At 40.0% G+C, this 20617-nt stretch overlaps 1 protein-coding gene across 1 annotated transcript in view; it reads left to right on the top strand.

The window, feature by feature from the left end:
• Window positions 1–19600, top strand: part of LOC149063618 (glucose-6-phosphate exchanger SLC37A4-like) — a 32468-nt gene extending 12868 nt beyond the window's left edge. Inside the window, exons 4-9 of the mRNA XM_089255683.1 lie at window positions 4059–4166; window positions 5077–5241; window positions 7972–8069; window positions 11592–11705; window positions 14802–14940; window positions 19307–19600. Coding sequence (XP_089111809.1) covers window positions 4059–4166; window positions 5077–5241; window positions 7972–8069; window positions 11592–11705; window positions 14802–14940; window positions 19307–19467 — 785 coding nt within the window. The 3' untranslated portion in view covers window positions 19468–19600. The remainder of the gene's footprint in view (window positions 1–4058; window positions 4167–5076; window positions 5242–7971; window positions 8070–11591; window positions 11706–14801; window positions 14941–19306) is intronic.
• The last annotated feature ends 1017 nt before the right edge of the window (window positions 19601–20617 follow it).

Below are 20617 nucleotides of genomic sequence, written 5' to 3' on the forward strand. Positions count from 1 at the left end.
GCGGCTACTGTATTGTTACAGTACAAAAGGTATTGAATACATAACAAATAAATTATGTTATGTTATCTCTCTCTAATAAATAATAGCCTTTGGGGGAAATATATCCTGTTTGTTTGGGTTCCTTGCTGACTTGGAAACCTCTGATCTAGACAATATTTAGTCAGCAGACCAATTAAAACCATACTCACAGTTTATGCACGCATTGCATTATGAGCCAAAATAAACAAGGAGGGAAAATTGCCTACTTTTAACGGAAAAACGACTCTGTTCCAAGAACAACCAAATTGCAAGTTTTTCTGGTTGTCGGTAAATATTGATAAAACTTGTTGAAAAATTTCAAGCTTGTTGCAAATACATGGTGATCGAGAAGCCTGGGCACATTTTGAAAACTAATAAAAACAAATCAGCCTAACAGGTTGGTTTGCACTAAAATACTCGTCGCGGTCTAGAGCAGCCATCTTCAACCTGTTGCTTGCGAACACCATGGTGCTTCTCGAAGAACCAGGAGTGTTCAATGCTTGGGTCCGATTTCGTGCTTGCGATCACTTGATCAACGCTTCAATTAAGCACCCTGTAAAAATTGCTTTCAAGGATTGCAATTATGCAGATTTCAGGCATAAGTTGTTTTTTTTTTTCATTTCATACTGTGCACCGCCCAGGCTCTATTGACAATTGTCAATTTTAGCCATTGCCCAGGATGAGGGGCTCGGCGGTGTCGGGTGCTTTATCATGCATGTATTAATGTATTACGTGATGCACGACACATTAAAAAATAAAAAGTAAAAATTTTTTAAAAAGTTACAAATGAAAAAAAAAATCACAATATTAGGCATGAGTATAGCAAAATTGTGCCGTAAGGAGTGTTCTTCATTTGATGATGGGTATAGGCAGTGCTCGCGACTCGAGAAAGGTTGAAGACCTCCCTTCAAAAAAAGTTTGTCTAAAGTTTTTTTTTTAAATAAAATGAAAATGCCCTTACAATGCAACACAAACAAAACGTAAGTAATGTTTACTTCAATTTGCGGTACATGGAAATACCGTATTTCGATACGAGCACCCTTCCACCCGTTTAGATGTATCCCGAGGATATAGGCATGACTGCAACTAGGGGGAGTAGGCAGTTCTGGCGCCTCGGGTTCTGGACCTGACGTACGCATATTTCATACTTCAATCGCTTCAAAATTAAAAGGAGGGGGGGGGGTGCCAAAATGCGTACTTGCCCGGTTGACCAAGCGTTGCATATTGAAATGTCAATAAAAACTGTCATAAACACTAATTATGCAATGTTTGTGTTACATTTAGGGCCGTCATTTCAACTTTTGCCGGGGGGAGGGGGGGGGGGGGGCAAAGAGCATGTACTAAAGGTACGCATATATATTTGTATATATATATATACACTGGTATAAGAAATTAAGAGAATTTGCAGACTTGGTCGATTATCTCTAGACCTACTGTACCGATTTTAATGAAATTTGATTTGTACATACATTAATACAATACAAAACAAATAACCATTCAATAATTGTGTAATACACACGCATGATTGTGCGTAACTCGTTGGAGTCGGAAGGTATGAAAAAGCGGTTGCAGAATAAACAAAAATAATTAGTTAATAGATGGGTTAATAGGGGGCATGGTAAAAAAAATTTAAGGGGACTTTATCCCCTCTTACAGATATACAGGTCTCGCAGCGTGATTTCATACTTGAAATAAGGCAGTTTATCATTTCCTGTGGCAATTGGTCCCACTCGTTCAGCAATGCCGTTTTCATTCCGTGGATGGTTCCCGGAGAGGGGTTGCGAGTTGCAATTGCCCTCCCCAGCAGCTCTGGCCCCAGAGCGTCCCAGACATGCTCTATAGGGTTAAGGTCTGGAGATCTGGCTGGCCAATCCATCCGGCGAATATCCTCACTCTCTAGAAAATCGTCGAGCAGAAGAGCTCTATGTGGCCTCGCGTTATCGTCCATTAAAATGAACTCAGGGCCAACTGCACCCCTGAAAAGACGAACATAGGGCTCCAAGACCTCATCCCTATACCTCACACCAGTCACAGTGCCTGTTTCAAAGACATGGAGAGGTGTGCGGCCATCCAACATGATGCCTGCCCAGACCATTAAACCTCCTCCGCCATAATGGTCGATTTCGCGGACATTGGAGGGTAGGTAGCGGGTCACTGGTTCTCTCCATATGAACGTACGGCGAGAATCGGTGCTTAGGCTGAACCGGGACTCATCAGTGAAGAGAACGGTCGCCCATTGATCCATACGCCAATCTCTATGCTCTCTGCACCATGATAAACGGATTCTCCTGTCCGTAGAAGTTAGCGGGACGCAAACAGCAGGTCTTCTTGCAAACAACCCTCTCTCGTGAAGCCTTTTGGAAACAGTCACCCTTGATACTTGGTTCCTGTGGCTGCATACAAGTCACGAGAGAGCTGAGAAGCTGTAGCACTCCTGTTACGCCTCGCTATAATCGACAAATGGCGATCTTCTCTGGCCGTCGTGGCTCTTGGACGACCTTGCCCAGGCTTTCTCTCGATGGATCCGGTATCCTGGAACTGTTTCCATAAATTACACACGACGCTGGGCGTTAAATTGAACTCTCTACAAATCTGGTCTTGAGATTGGCCTGCTTCTAGCCTCCCCACAATTCGCCACCTCATTCCATCATCTAAACTTTGGTGGTTACTCATTTTTACTGTTAGAATTTGAAATTAACCGATTGCTGCAAAATAACACCAAGAAATTCGCCGAGGTGTGCTAGCGAACGAAATGCGTCATGACTTACGCGCGATTATAAAGCCTGTTTCTCCACTGGCTCCGCCTACACACACGTGTACGCTTACGTATTTGACGTACAAGATTTGAATTTTTGTCTAGAAGCAGTGGTTTTACATTCAGTTCAGTTCTTTTCATGAAATTCGATAAAATATGCAAATTCTCTTAATTTATTTCACCAGTGTATATATGTATATATATACCATTTGTAGTGTATTTTCAAAAGCCGGGGGGGGGCAGGGGGCCGTTGCCCCCCCCCCCCGCAAATGACGGGCCTGGTTACATTTGTGTTATGTCGAGGTTTTCTTTTTTACACCGCCACCTGGAAGCGAAATTTAAACTTTTTAGATGTGACAGGGTGATTACAGTTAAAATTCTCGTACTCTGAGTAGTTTTTCCTCAAAAACTGTTTATCCGAATACAGCCACATTTCTGGGATATCTTAATGAGACCATGGGAGAGAGATGAAATAAATAAAAATAAAGTTAAGTTTTCAACAACCAGGTGAAAAAGTGGCTCTTTTTATTGCATTTTACGTTTTCCCACGATCCATATAGAGCATATACCAAGTGTCGATGGAATACTTCTACCAGAACGGGCGGTATATAGGTCGAAATAGCTTCAGTATGCTGACACTGCTCAGTGTAGCACTCGTCAGTATACTGGCACAACTCCGACCTATGTAGCGCCCATTCTGGAGGCCGTATTTAATTGAAACTTGGTATATACTATGGTCCATTGGGGGGGGGGGGGAAGAGAAATTCAATAAAAAGCGCCTCTTTTTTACCTGGAGGTCGAAAATTGAATTTTTTTTTAAATTTCATAAATCTATCTCCTACGGTTCCATTAGATATCCCTAAAAATTTGGTTGTATTCCGATAAGCAGTGTTTGAGGAAAAACTACTCAGAATGTGATTATAATTAAAGTTCTCGTACTCTCTGCAAAAAACTCCAGGCCATGATAAGTATTCTAGAGCAAATCGCATCTTTTTATGTCGATTGGGTTGATTTGATTATTACTTCTTGAAATGTGTCCACGACACACTTGTTGAACACCCTGTATCTAAGCACATCCGCCTACTAGAGATTGCGTCAAATGCACATACTGTATTTTTCATGACTACTCTATAAATCGGTAGAATTTCAATACATGATCAATGTATTTTTAAAATCCAGTTTAATGGCCCTGTGCGATCGCACCTGATTCTGATTTTTTAGTCTTTTATATGTTTTTTTTTTTGTTGATAAATATCTGACATATTTGTGTGACTTGGTTTCGCAGGAATTGTTTCCATAGCGTTGGGTATGTCATCCCTGCTCATTCTTGTCAACTGTCCTGAAGATGTTGGTCTTCCAGGAGTCAGCATTACTCCGACTAACAAAGGATCTGGTAAAATTCCCTTTCTTCATTGATATTTTATTTTGATGAGAACATTGTTTTTTATTATTTCGTTTAATCTCTATACGATTAAATCAAATTGAATTTGATATTTTTTAATATACAGGGTTTCTTGTAAGTGCTAATGCGGCCATTACCTCGTCAACCGTCCGTCGTAGAGGTATGATTCCAATTCGAAAATGCTCGAAAGGCGTTCAAAAATTACCCTGTACCAGTTTTGAGAGTGAAAATACAGTGTCACAGTATGAGAACTACAAATTTTTATATGGTCCTTTTCTCCTCTAACTGCCAATTAGAAAGTTATTGCTTTGCATCTCCTGAGCCAAAAAAATCAAAAATTCTTGTTTCTAAGTGCAATATTCGCTAAGATATTTGAAAACTAACAAAACGAACGCTTCTTTCCCTCATCAAAACGTCCCTTTTCCTGTCTTTTTTCAACTTTTCCCCGATTTTTGAATTCGAATATTGCACTTAGAAACTTGTTGCTCTGTCTCACCCGAGACAAAAAAGTAACTTTCTAATTGGAAGGTAAAAGACTGGGGAACCATATAAAAAATTTAGATTTTTCAGTTTCTTACACACTGTATTTTCACTCTTAAAACTAGTACAGGATAATGCTTGATATACTTTTGAGCATCTCTTAAATTCGAACTGCACCTCCACGACGGACGTTGATGAGACAAAGACTGCATTAGCACTTACAGGACACCTTGTATCATATATGATACGGTATTAATACGCATAGTTTTGTCGCATAGTTAGTTATAAGGTAAAAGCATAAATGAAACAGTTAGTTTGTATCCTTAACACTGTAGAATTCGTGATCATAAATTGTAATTATGAATGATACTATTTTATAAATTGTGGAAATTCACACCATTTTGTTATACTTTTTTGGCAGAAAACAAAAGTTCAGATAAAGATGCTCAATTTTCAGACTTGATTAAGAGTCCCATGTTGTGGTTTGTGTCCTTCTGTTACATGGTGGTGTTCTGTGGAAAAACGAGTGCCGTCGACTGGGGGCAACTTTATTTCATGGAAGATCATAAACGTAGCCAGTATGTTGGTAGGAAGACCATTTATATTCAAATTTAGAAAAAGTCGTTTTATACTGATTTTATAGTACAGATAGTCTAGAGCCGTGGTTCTCAATGCGTGGCTCGTAGAACACTGGTGCTCTATGAAGCCACTTCCATGTGTACTTGTTCCGCGATGAAATCAAGTACACAATTAAGAATTGTTGCAAAAGATGAATCAATATAACGTAAAATGATTTTTGTCTTAATTATACAAATACAAATACAACGCCACAACAGGCAAATTGCCCAACGAGGTGGTTGACTTAAGAACATCATGGATCCCCAACCCATTTTTTGGAGTCCCTACCTACTACTGCTACACCCCACATGCAACCCCCCCCCGCGGAACCCCCCAACGAATCGGTACATGCGGGAATGTGCGTGTACGTGTAGTGCAACCTGACGTAAAGTTTGTTTCGGTGTAATGCTTGTTATGTGTAGTGCTGTCATCTGCCCCCAAATTTTCTAACTATGAGTGAAGTGTTATGGTTGAATGATTTACCGTTGTAGGACTGTTGCTCTCTGTGGCGAGACTTTTTTAACGGGGAGATCGGCTCGCATTTGCGCCTTGAAGTTGGGAACCACAGAAAACCAACTTCAGCCGACCACCACTGTGGGGTTCGAACCCGGATCCTCGCATCACGAGTCCGGCACTATAACCACTCGACCACCACAGCGGCAACTCAGCGGTGTACTCAGCAAAATCAAATAACAGTTAATTTTTTTAGTTATGGTCGTTACAACGACTCCACGTTATAGTAACCATTCCATTGCAACGACTGGTAGGAAAAAAGTCCCATGTTTTCAGGTAACGACTGTGCTATGTTTTCCTTCCAATATAACGTCCGATTTCCGTGGAATGATGGGGTCGATACGCATGTGGTATCGTCGTTATATATGAGCATCGACTTTATATGTGATATCGCAATCTTAACACACCCCTAATTGCTATGAAAAATGACGTCATATACTAGACCGCTTGGGTATAGAAAAACATATAGCCACTAGAAAAATCCAGGCCAACTCATCTCTGCCATTAATGCTCGGTGTGGCATCAGCGTTACCGCTACAGCCAATAGGTGGCCCTCCATGTCGTTTCTTTGTAACTATTAGATGTCTGTCACACTTTAACAGAAAACTCATTTTTCAACCATTGATATTCCCGCTAGGATATTTTCAGGCACCTCATCTTAAGGCTGCACTCATAGTAGTACGAGTTAGGTTGCACCCATAGTGTGACGACCAAGAGGTACGGGAGTGTGTATTAGACACTAGCAGCGAAAACATTTCTATTTTTACTGTTGTATTCTAAACTGCACATACTCAAAAAGCGAAATGAGGGAGAGGAAGAGGGCGCTCAACGAGGTCGGGAGTTGAACAAACACGTTTGTTATCACCTCGATCTGTGGATTTTCACTTTCTGCTGATTAGTCCGTTTTTCCCTTTTTCCTTTCCCTATTCGGTGGAGGGATCATTATCATCACACCCTTACATTTAAGAACCCCTCCGCTAAATTTTCTCTATTTTCCTCCTCCTTGACTATGTGCAGACATCTTTCTCCACCCCATGCATTTTTTCTTCCTAGTCGTAATTCTTGTAAGGCGTAACCTCTTCGCTCTACTATGAGCGCAGCCTTATAAAAACCAAGCACGTTATGTCACAACGATTGTCAAGGAAAACGTTCCATTCGCTGACGTACGAGAGGGAAACTGGTCTGGGTCCACGGTCCCAGATCCAGGATGTGGAGGCCACCCCCGATCTAAAGCTTAAACCATATTGGTGCCACAGTGGTGGTCAGCTGAAGTTTGTTTTCTGTGGTTCCCAACTTGGAGACGCGAATCCGAGCCGATCTCCTCGTTAAAAAATCTTGCCACAGAGAGCAACAGCCCTACAACGGCACCACTATTCAATCATCACATTTCACTCATAGTTACAAAAAATGATGGCAGACGCCAGCACTACACATAACAAGCAAAAACAAAACAAAAACAGAAACAAACTTTGTTAGTTTTACATCGCGTACACTGATTGCCATTGCTAACGTTGCCGTAATTATCATGGAAAAATACGCAAACTTCGCGATGACCCCGAATAATGCCTTTTGTTATCGAATTTAGGCCAGGGATTCCCGGTCACTTCGCGAACTGGCTGGCCAATGATCGAAATTCTGTCATTGGCCATGTCAATTTCACGGACTGGCCTATTTCGGACTTTGGCAGTATATTTTGACACGGTTTATAAATTGTGCAGAGAACCTTGATTCTAGCAAAGATTATGAATTAAAATGTTTTTGATTGATAAACGGGACATTTTTTATAAAACAAGTAGTCAAAAGACAGAATTGCATGAAAATAATATGCCGATGAACAAATAGTCGGAACGTCGTTACTAATACTACGTGATAAATAAATACGTGATAAATACTATTTTCAACGTTTAGGCATTTTATGAAAACAAACTGCTATAATGAGCTCACTAATTTCAGGAATTCATTAAATAATAATCGCTGTGAAAACGGAAGCAAAAATGTGTTGTTATATCTGAGGTTGAAACGTTTTTATAGACGTTATAGGTTCAGTAACGCTTTTCTCTTCGGGGATTAGCCGGGAATGTCGATAATTGACGCTATAACCGAGGCGTCGTTGCAACCGAGTTTGACTGTATAGCATTTTTCTGACTCAAATATAGCTACAATCTGCTAAATTTCTTTTACACAGGAAGTGCATTCACGAGTAGTGTTGAAACCGGAGGATTCTTTGGTGGGATCATTGCGGGATACATGACAGATTGGGCACTAAGGCGTTCAACAAATGATGTAAGTACTGGCGATATCTCCTTCCTATATTAATATGTATCAGGCTAAAATAATGTGTAGAACAATAAATAAAAACTATTGCCAATATACTGTTAGGCCGGGACTACACTTTAAAAGTTTGATAAAAGAACTTTTACAGAACTTGGATAAGAGAAAATCCAATACGACTATCGGTTACATTAGATCGAATGTAACCGATAGCCTTATTAATTGAATTTTTCGATTTTTATAAAGGGGTCATCCAGGTAATTCGTTAGCATTGGTGGAGGGAATCCGGGTTTGCTGACTTTTATGACGGGGGTGGGGGGGGGGGGTTCGGATGATTCTTACGTCATCAACCACCATTTATAAAAATATGAAATATTCTTAATGACATCTTGCTCGGTGCGCCAAAAACGAGAAAACCCTTCCCTAAATTGTGGGCACCTGAACTAACATTCCACTATCGATAAGTCCTCTAGAGCAGTGGTTTTCAACCGGGGGCCATATGGCCACCGTAGTGGTACTGGGATATTTCAAGGGGCCACGGAAGAAAGTGGAGAAAAGGGCCATCATAGGTGGTTTGGAGGGCTGCCGAGAGCTAAGAAAAATTAAGTTGTGAAGAAATATATAAAGCTTTTATATTAGTGACCATACAATTACAGAATCCAACAAAACCACCCATAAAACCAGGGCCACCCGGGTCTCGCCGCCTACATTTTGCAACAGGTTCCCTGGGACGAGGGTTTTTCTGCAGGCCCCCAGCTAGATTTTTCACAGACCCCTCCTCTATATAAAATTTATAAGGTGAAAAACAAAAAATGATGAAAACCTTATCAGGCTGCATCTGTGTCTGTCCCACTCTTGTGAGGGGTCATGCCCGGGGGTCTGATGTCCATAAGTGACCGCACCTAATGATATTGTGTATAGCACAATAAATTCTGAAAATAAGTAGGAAATATTCAGGCTGTTTATTTCCAGTTAAGTACGGGACTGCCATAGCATCACTTTGCCTAAGGCGCCCATGATGTTGGAACGGCCCTGAATAGAACTCTGATTATCAGGGAGCTCAATAAATTCTAGGCCAGTGGTCTGGAGGCCAATCTTATTTGCAAAATTTTCATTCAGTATAAATTCACTGAAAAAATCAATTCAATACGTACAGGGTGTTTCACGAAGGACCCTCAACTTTGAAAATAAATAACTCGGAAACGGTGATAGATAGAAGCATGAAACCAGTGGTATGTTTGTTAAAAAAACCGTAAGAATCTGATGCAGAGACCACAAACTTTTAGTTACAAATTGTGCCGATAGACGGCGCCACAGGCAGCGTTACAGATTCCTATAAAGAGAGCTCAGACGCACGCCGAGAGCGATCATTGGTCGAAGATTTCGCCGTTGAAACGTGACCGCTATTAGCGTGTAGTGAAAGAAATTCCGGAAGTGATGTATTCCATGGAGGAACGTGTGTTTATTGTGTTGGAATACCACCGATCAAATCACAGCCCTACTGCCACAAGGAGAAGTTTTCAAACGCGATTTCAAGTGGCAAAAGGCGCAGATGCGAAAACAATTCGTGAGATATTGAAAAAATTTCAACAGACAGGCAACTTGACCGATGCTTTAGTCGGAAATGTGGGTCCCACCCACTCCGTCGTTACACCTGAAAATGCACCGGTACTTACTGCAGTTATTGAGCGTCATCCGAATAAATCTGTCCGCAGACTTGCAGCTGAATCCGGAATCACGCCATCCAGCACGTACAGAATCGTGCGTAAACCATTACACATGTTTCCGTACAAGATTCAATGCCGGCACGCCATATCAGTTCGAGCTGAACGACAACGAGAGCATTTCGCTAACGAGATGCTCAACATGATTGATGGTTTCGATGTCGTCCGAATATGGTTTACAGACGAGGCGCATTTTCATCTGGATGGTGTCGTTAACAGACACAATTGGCGATTTTTTGGGGTACCGAAAATCCACATTTGTCTCACTCACGACCACTCCATTGAAGTTGGGAACCACAAAACACCAACTTCAGCCGACCACCACTGTGGCGACGGTGAGGCTCCAAGCTGGGTCTCCGCTCTGGGTGATCAGCTTATATCCCCTATGGGGACAGAGCGGTGGGGCATGGTTGGTTTCGGGTCCCCGCGATGCGAGTCCGTCACTATGACCATTCGACCACCACAGCAGCGCTACTTGAGTCATATGAAAATGTGCCACGGGTCACTTAAGCGATCTGTAAATATGGCGCTTAGTTAATTTTTACAAAATTAGGTTTGAGTTGGCAGGCCATATCAGATCCCGAAAGCCCCATTTAGCCCACGGGTATAACGTATATGGCTTAGAGGGTAGGTCGCAGTGAATTATTTAAAGAGAAATACTGAGTTCTAAGCCTTCAAATGTCATTGAAAATTGATTATATTAACATATAAAGGTATTTTCTTTCGAAATTTTAATTGTTTGCAAAATATTTTTTCCATCAAAATACTTTTTTTTGTAAGTAATTACTTTATCACTCTTTTGATCGTATATACGTTTACACATGCTCTATGCAATTTTTTTAGTCATTCACATATGTGCGCATGCTCTAGATCAGTGCTACGCAAAAGTTTTGAAGTGCGACCCCCCTTGTGACTAAACACTTTATCGGAAACCTTCTACTTGGGCTGACCATATGTCCCGGCTTCCCGGCAGTAAATGTGCCGTTCCAAAAGCACTTTTCGGAACAGCTTTTGGTGCTTGCACACGCTCTAACTCACCTGGCCTGATCCCTCGCTCTGTAGGCCACTCTTTTGCTCATTCACACGTTTGCTCATGCTTAAGTCACTCTTCTGCTCACTCTCGCGCTTGCAAACTCTGTAGGTCACTCACTGACCTTTCCGTTTTGGCAGAGGCGGATTTATTAAGGGTAAAACAAAATTAGCTGCCCTTCTCCCACTCTATTAAATTTTTTGGCCATTATGAATATAATCAAATTTTTAGGATATGTTAACGAGACCATGAAAGAGAGATGTATAAAATTAAAAATACTTGAATTTTCAAGCACCAGGTGATAAAGTAGTGCTTTTTTTATTGAATTTTCTTTTTTTCCATGCATTATATCGTATACCAAGTTGCAATGGAATACATCCCCCAGAGCGCGCGCGCGCGCTACATAGGTCAGAGTAGTGTCAGTATAGAGAAAATACTCACAATATAGCTCCCGTTCTGGAGAACTTATTCCATTGCAACTTGGTATATACGCTGTATGGATCGCAGGGAAAATGTAAAATGCCATAAAAAACATCACTTTTTCACCTGTTGCTCGCAATTGAACTGTTTTTTTTCTCTTAATGAATCCATGGGGAAAGAGATTTAAGATATTTTAAAAAATTTGGCTATATTCTGATGAGCAGTTTTTTTTGAAAACTACTCAGAGTACACACGGGAAGTTTAGAATATGATGAATATGCAGTGTGAATATAATTAGACTTTTGCTACCTAGAAGAAATCTTTTAATTCACATTTATGTTTTTGTATTTTTCAAATTAGAGGAACAATGCAAAGAAAAGAAACCCCAGAATGGCTGTCGCTGTTTATTTCATGGGTGGAGTTGTTGCTTGTTTGCATCTTCTGCAGTTTTCCATTACAGACACCACTTCTGAAGTAAGTCATGTAAATATTTTAACTGACGTTGCGTTTTTTTTTTGTGCAACACATAGTTTAAAAAAATGTGTTCAATTTTTATACACATTTTTTGTATGAAATTAATATTTTCGGATATCAAAAGGTCCAATGAGAGGGTGTGGTGTAGTTTATTTTGAAATTTGTCTTACAAAGAGAGAGAAATTTAATTTTCTTATACATATGAACTTTAAAAATGAAATTTTTGTTAATTTATCCTAACTTTCCTTGAAATTCTTTTCCAATGATCATAAACAGATATAATTTTTTTAAAAATAGAAAAAAGAAGTTTTCTGTTGAGATATTTGTTTTAAAATGTTCTTGGTCATTTGATAATTTTTGTCGCACCACAGCCATTTTTTGTACACGAGGGCTAATTAGATTGGGACCTACAATTTATTCCCGATTCCGAACGGTAGGCTTGTTTTTATACTCATCGAGAGGTTGGTGTGCTAACCACTTGATGGGGTACTCCCTGCGGTAGCAATTTTTTCTGCGGTCGGGCCGCCATTCCTGTTGCACTCCGGTGTCAGGAAAGTTTTCTGACAAGGGACCATTCAAGTATTACGTAAGCAGATTTTTAGCCATTTTTGATCCCCTCCCCCCCGTCAGCAAATGTCAGTAAAACACTGACGCCCCCCCCCCCCTGTCAGCAAAATTTCGTCAGCAGCTTAGAATATTTCATATCTTCAAAAAGAATGGTTGATGACGTAAGCAACTTTCAAACCCCCCCCTGTCATCAAAAGTCAGCAAATCCGAACCCCCCCCCCGTGATGCTGACGTAATACTTGAATGACCCCCCAAGGATGAACGGAGTACCGAACTCATGACACCTCTAAACATCCTTTGGTACTTTAGGCGAGTACCTTATCGACCTGGGCTACTGCACCCAAACTATTCTTCACCTCACATTCCTCCTCTGTAATTCAGTTGTGGCGGTGCTGCTGTATATTATAGCTAGTATTTCATATTTTTATAAGGGGTGGTTGGCATCATTGAAACTCTTTCCCCCTCCCCGCTTGTCATCAAATGTCCATCATCATCCCCCCCCCTTCCCATCGATGCTGACATTATGCTTTTGAATGATCCCAAATATAGATATTCCTTATAAAAATTTAAACTTATGCATAGGTTGTAGTCTACACTCATGTCCATAAATTAAGGATAATTCAGAATCACACGGAAATCTAAAGTAAAAATTTCACCTGTAGAATTATCACACACATCTGCAAGAATGATATGTAAATTTCAGGAAGCCACCAGATGATGCCGATGGTACGTCACAATGACTAAAGTGTAGGGGGGGGGGTATATAAGGAATGGTGGCAAAGAAGTAAAATTGTTCACAAGAGTTCTGTAAGGCGCTCAGTGCCATAAGCGAATAGTTATGACACAGAGGACGCATGTGGAGGATTTTTTACGTGGTAGAATTATCGGCCGCCTGGAATGTGTGCATACTCAGATGGAAGTATCCGACGAACTTGGAATTGCCCAAAGTGTCATCTCTAGGCTTTGGCAACGATTCCAAGATAACGGAAATGTCAGTAGACGTTACAGTACAGGTCGCCCCTGAGTTACAACGCCGAATGAAGACCGGTATTTGGCAGTAACTGCCAAAAGAAGCAGACGGAGCACAGCATCCGACCTGTCTCGTCAGCTATCTGCAGCCACAGGTACCACAGTTTCAAGGCAAACCGTGTACAGACGTTTGGGAGATATTGGTCTATATGCTCGCAGGCCTGTCAGATGTGTTCCGCTCACGGCAACTCACTGTCGGCAGCGATTAGCCTGGAGTAGAGAACATGCAATGTGGGCATTGTCACAGTGGGCTTGTGTGATGTTTTCCGACGAATCCAGGTTTAGCTTGCAGTCTGATTCACGTCGGACTTTCATATGGAGAACGCCAGGTACCCCTTACCACCAAGACAACATCATTGAATGACACCGTTACGGTGGTGCAGCATTGCTCGTTTGGGGTGGAATTATACTGGGTTCCAGAACAGATCTGCATGTTCAAACTGGAACCATGAAAGCCCAAATTTATCGGGACATCATTCTGGAACAACATGTACGTTTGTTTAGGGGTGACGTGGGTGCAGAATTTGTGTTTATGGATGACAACGCCCGTCCTCACCGAGCAAACATCGTAAACGAATGCCTTGAATCTGAGGATATAACCCGTGTGGAATGGCCAGCATTCTCACCTGACTTGAATCCGATAGAGCATGTGTGGGATGAGTTGCAGCCCGTCAACCACCTCCGACATGTGTACCGGAACTTTGGAGAGCATTGCTTGCTGAGTGGAATGATCTTCCCCAAGATCAGATCGATAATTTGATACTCAGCATGCCTAGGCGTTGTACGAACTGTATTTCATCGCATGGGAGACATACAATGTATTAACCATCATACCAACCATGTAATAGAAAGATTTTGTAAAGGAGATATTTTTTACAATTGCTCCAGGGAGCAAAAATTGTAGTTTTTATGAATGATATCATACATACACCATCGTTTTTGTTCTTTATCTTTTGCTTAATAAATGGGCGTTATGAATAAGTAACGTTTGTTTTGTTTCTGAACCTTTATTTGCCGGAGCTGGCATTATCTTCAATTTATGGACGTGAGTGTAATTAACTATTGTATGCATAAAATGGTCTGTTGAATGCAATGAGCTAGAATGGACTAGGACTATGGAAATAACTTCAAAATGAATTGAAGATTCAGAATAAAAAAAATTCCAGAACTATTGAAAAATTCAGATTCAATGAAAGAAATAACTTCAGGAAAAGCCTTCAATATTTTGGGGATCTGTTGCATCATGGTTCTGGTTTAGGGCCTTGTTTTTTGCCAGTCTAGACTCTAGAAGATGTACTACTACTAAATCGCTCATGAACCTTGTAAATATTCCTCTGAGGAACTTCTTACGAATTGTGCATGTCAGAATGTATCATGTATGTGTTGTGCATTGAACGTGAAGTTTGTTTTTCAGTAATGCTTGTTATGCTATTTATGCTTAACGCTCTGACCTATTGCTGGATAAGATAACAATCGTATCAATTCATTTTTGTTTTTCAGATTTTGATATCATTCCTTGGATTTATCTTGGGCGCCTGTTTCTATGGGCCAATTGCTATCTATGGAGTAGTCGCTGCAGAGAATGCACCTCCTCACCTGAGTGGTACTGCTCATGCTATCGTGGCTCTAGCGGCAAATGGTACAATGCTTTTTTGATGTTTATTTTGATGACACCATATTTTATATTTTGATGACACCATATTTTATATTTTGATGACACCATATTTTATATTTTGATGACACCATATTTTATATTTTGATGACACCATATTTTATATTTTGATGACACCATATTTTATATTTTGATGATACTATATTTTATATTTTTCAACACATATACAGTCGATAACTAGTCACCCAAAAAGTATGGATAAACATGTCCATTCAAGCAGATGTTAAGTTAGCGAAGCTTCATTTAATTGCACCCTCACAATTCTTGAATATCATTTAGGCATGTACGTGTACTTATTACACACTCTGTCTCAAAAGTTCATAGAAACTTGAAAAAGTTGTCTTTTTAACCAAATGGAAATAAAAGCATGAATGTGCAAAAAAGATTGTATTATACAGACCAGATGTGATTGTCATTCAACAACTCATTTTTGAAAGAAAGAAGACATTTTTATACCAAAATAACAAGTAAATACAAATAAAGGCTGTACCAAAAGTTTATGGAATAATCAACTACATTATAATTTCTGACATACATGCGTTAATTGATAACTGATAATGTTTCTATTATTTTGAACGATATTAAACAAGCGATCTTCCATTGGAAGAATTGAACTTTATAGGAGTTGTGTGGATCCAAGTTATACCACTCAGTTTCTATGGCAAGTTTCACGGCATTCACAGAGCTGCACTGTCGCCCATTCGAGTAGACTTAATGAGTATATTGTGCTGAGATCAGCAATCTTTGGTGGCCAGTCCAGTAGTCATGTTTTTCATTTTGGAATACAAATACAAGGCCACAACAGCAAAATGCCCAATGAGGTGGCTGAGAAAAAAGATGTCCATAACAGATATCTATGACATATATTTCTAAAATACAGCAACCCAACTAAAAATGCAATTACAAAATTTATACAAAAATTGCCACGTTTTTGAGACAAATGAATTCAATTGGTCGACGCGTTTCGGCTCTGCAATGGAGAATCAGGACCTCATGGTCAGAATTCACACGAATGAGTCGTGCAGGGGTGATGTTTACGTCTGGTCGTCCGAAGAGTTCGCCTTTGTATTTGTTGCGTCCGAGTGGTCTTTGGATGCGAATTGGGGAGCTATCTGTTGCAGAGTGTTGAAAGTTTTGTCACGCAGTCGTGACAAAACTTTCAATTCTAACCACGAGGTCCTGATGACGGCTCTCCATTGAAGAGCATTGTCGACCATTCGACCAATTGAATTTATTAGTCTTAAAAACGTGGAAATTTTTGTATAAATTAAAACCAGGCAAAGTTTCTCATTTTTGTGATAATTACAAAATTATAAATATATACATTATAAAATATTATACAATGCCCATAAATAATATTTATGGCTGTCTTGTTTTCTATGAGGATAGCTTCTTGATGTACCCCAATATTTTTATCATTTCTTTTTAAACTTGTCAATTATGTTTAGCTTTACCCCTGGGTAATAAATTCATTCTATTTATTTACAACTCTATGAGAGAAAAATTCCTTGCGACACCACAACATAGAATTGTCCTCTACCAGCATCCCCTTGTAAAAGCAGTCAATTGACGGCGTATTAATAACTCATAGTCCATCCTGTTGAAAAATTTTAACACTTTTTACCATATTCCTTTCCACCCCCTCCCCTCCGACACCTGCATTCATCCAATATAAAAATCTTCGAAAAATGAAGTCTCTCTTCATAACTCAAGCCCCTTGTACCAACAAGGACACGTGCAATTCTTCTCATGCCCTCCCTCTCCCTAGCCTTTCATATCAATCTCTGCCTATGGGTATTGCAAGATTTGAATTGAATGTCATTTTTCGAATGGATAATCTCCTACTACTCAACCACACACACATGCACTTCATACACATTCCTCTGTGGATTTTCTGTGGAAATTGGTACATGCTGGAAATGTGTTCTTAGTGTAATTTTATTTATTCACGTCTCAACAGGCAATGATTGCCCAATTACAGAGATGGACAAGAGAAGAGAAATACAAAAACACAAATACAACAAAAAAAAAACCCAAAAAACAAAAACGAGTGGAACAATATTTAGAAATACATACAGAAAAGCATAATGACATGAATATTCCATACTCACATACAACTTTTAAGAAATTCTCTTATAGTTGAATTGAACATATCGGGTTTCACATTGCACTGATTATATTATATTGCACATCTCAAAAATAGGGGGCTATTGTAAAATATTTGTTCGGGGTTTATGGAGGCAAAAAATCAGCCGAACAGGTCTATTTCCAATTGGCACAAAATGGTGTATGCGTGGACCCTTAACGCATTTATGATATGAACTAGAGTAGGAGACAGAGGAGAAATGTGCATCCCACATGTGGGAAAATAATAAACTAGTGTCTTATATGTTGAGAGTTACTGAGACACTGCATTGACTGTTGGCCATAGACCTATTGATTGATGAATATTTTTGCATCAAATGGTCATTTAGCTCTGGATTTTGTGTGATTGCCATCTTTTATGGGTGCAAATCGGCGGCATATTTATGGTTTGCCACCCTTCTCCCATTCAAGTCTAATTTTGTTGACCCAAATTTCCAACCCTGCGCCATAACCGTTTTGCTCCCCCTCATTCCTGTAAATACGCCTCTGTCTCTAGGTCACTTTTATGGCCACTCACATGCTAACTTACTGTTTTGGTCACTGACATGCTTGCACATATACTAGATCACTCTTTTGGTAGCTCACATGCTTACACAATGTTTTTGTTGCTCACTAACCTGGCATTTTGATCTCTTGGCTAACTCTCATGCTCAGATAATTCTTGGGTCACTATTTTGGTCCCTAACTGACATAGAATCTTACTCTCCAGGTCACTCTCCTAGTCCCTCATATGCTTGCACACTTTCTTGATCATTCTTTTGATTGCTCTCACTGACCTGGTCCTTTTGATGGCTAGGTTATCCCACGCTCATAAACTCTAAGTCACTTACTGTCGTGAGCCTTTGCTCTCTAGGTCACTCGTTTGGTCATTAACATGCTTACACCTTCTTTTGATTGTTCACTGGTCTGATCCCTTGATCTCTAGGTCATTCTCATGCTTAGACACTCTTGGTCGGTCACTGACCTTGTCCCTTGCTCTGTAGGTTACTTACTGACCGGTTCTTTGTTTTCTTAGTAACTCTTTTGATCCCTCTTCGTGCTTGCATTCTCATCTATCTACTCACGTGCTTGAAACCCCATAGGTCACTCACTAACCTCTAGTGCCTAACTCTGTAGGCCGAGGCAGACTTAAGTCGATAGATGAAAGTGGGAACATCCAGCTAGTTATCTCCAGTAAGCATCTTGCACATAGCACAGGGATTTTCAAATAGTGTGCCGCTGCACCTCAGGGTGCCGTGAGATTAACCTCCAGACCAACCGTGGCCCCGTCTGTCCCTCTAGGGAATATAAGCTGGTTCGTCTCAGGAGATGTGGGCCACGGTGGAACATCCAAGACCAGCATACTGCGCACAAGGGTCCAGACAGCTCCAAGTCAACCAACAGCAGGACTCCTCCTACAATCCCCCCCGCACCCACAATCCCCAAATTAACTGCGCATGAAATGACATATATTAAATATATAGATATGGGGGGGGGGGGCATGGTCAGGTGCACAGACACACATCGCCTGCAGGCCACGAATGGGGACTACGAAAACTAGCTATACAAGTTATTAAATATATACAAGTATATGAACATATAAACAGCATGTCAGAGGAAAGGTAACTCGACCTATAAATAGAGCGCGATCGACGAATAAGGTGTCATCTTCCCGATAAAATTTCAACAACTGGGCATAGTTCGTTTTAGTGCTGCCAATTATTTAGGCAACAGAAACCTGGAATAATTTCGACGATTCCCGTGACATCGTAACATTTCTCCTTTGGCATCATGACACTGCCAACATATAGCCGTTGCCAAACGGGCCAAGTTCGTTGTTAATTTGTCAGGATTTACAGATGGATTAATGATTATTTACAAACGAAAAAAAAAAAGTTAAATAATGATTATTTACATAATTTTCGTAACAATATTTGCCCGAGTAAAGAATGAATAAGAGTTTGATCGCCCACGTAGAGCACGACTAGATTTATTTTGATTGCACAAAGAGCACGGGTCGCTCAAAGCGCAGTCGCACAGAGCACAGTACCAATTCACAAGACTTTTTGAAGATTCGTTACTGAAAATTCTCCGGTAGAAATCCGGTACGCTTTTCCTAACCCGATGCGTCTCCTCCAAAGGTCGATCCTGCGTACGCCTCTCGCTGGGACAGATATTAATACAGAAAATTTCATTTTTCTCTTTCCAGTTGGTGCGATAATATCTGGTCTTCCATTCAGTTTCATAGCGAAATTCTACAACTGGTCTATGGTTTTCTTCATCTTGGAAGTAACCACGGCGTTCACTGTCATAGTCATGATACTCTGCAAGAATATCAGCTCCCAAATAGCGAAAAGAAAAGCTGAATAGAAACACTTTTTGTACTATTTTTTGCATTCAAGTCAGATTTTGTAAATAATTGCATCGATGCAATACATATGTGTGTGTATTTACTTATAAAAAGGAGTTTTAATAAAAGAGTTTATATTTTTTATAGCTGTGATCAGAGAGTGGACATTTTGATTGGAGCCATATTGATACTTGTTGTCTAAGGCCGGGATTACACTATAAAAGTTTGATAAAAGTTCGTTTATAAAACTTGAAAAATACAACCAATAGGCAGATCGGTTAAGTTCGCTCGAATGTAACGTGTTTATTGGTTACATTTTTCAAGTTTTATAAAACAATTTTTATCGAAGTTTTATAGTGTAATACTAGCCTAAGGCCGGGATTACACTATAAAAGTTTGATGAAATCCCTTTATCCCTTTTATAAAACTTGACAAATCCAAGATTATTGGTTATTGGTTATTAAGATTATTGGTTACATTCTAGAAAATGCAACCAATGATCTTATTGGTTAGATTTTTCAAGTTTTATAAAAGGGATTTTATCAGTCTTCTATAGTGTAATGCCGGGATTACTCTATGAAATTTTTGTAAAAGTCCTTTGATAAAATTCGAAAAATGCAACCAATAAGATCACCTGTTACATTTGCTCGAATGTAACCGATACGCTTATTGGTTGGATTTTTCCAGTTTTATAAAAGATCTTTTATCAAAATTTTATACCCGGCCTTAGATTGATTTAGATTTTTCAATATTGCAGTTGAATGTCGTATATTTCCTCAAAAAAAAAAAAATTGGGATATAGTATTTCTCAAACTGAACTTGTTTCACCAGATGTACAAGCAATTATATAAACGATATTTCAAAATATTTTTCGGAGAAGCGAACTTCATTTGTACAAGGGATTGCTAAGGCATTTGGTAAGGGTTCTTAAGCTATTGGGGGGTCACAAAAACTTGAGTCGAATGGGCTCTCGAGATGGGCCATTTGAATTCGCTTACCAGTGCCGTCTTAACGCATGGGCCCACCCGAGCTCTTCAAGTGCAGATGGAGTTCATGAAAATGAGATCTGGTGCAAAATTTCGAAAGTAAGCGCGTTGATTGGTAGGTAGGCATTTCTAGCCAGGCAGAGGGCCTCAAAAAAATCACTTTGTCCGAGGGTTCATGATGTTC

Source organism: Pholcus phalangioides, unplaced genomic scaffold (genome assembly GCF_987345545.1).
Source record: "Pholcus phalangioides strain wild (caught in Gottingen) unplaced genomic scaffold, Ppha-v1.0 ptg000172l_1, whole genome shotgun sequence".
Taxonomy (NCBI): domain Eukaryota; kingdom Metazoa; phylum Arthropoda; class Arachnida; order Araneae; family Pholcidae; genus Pholcus; species Pholcus phalangioides.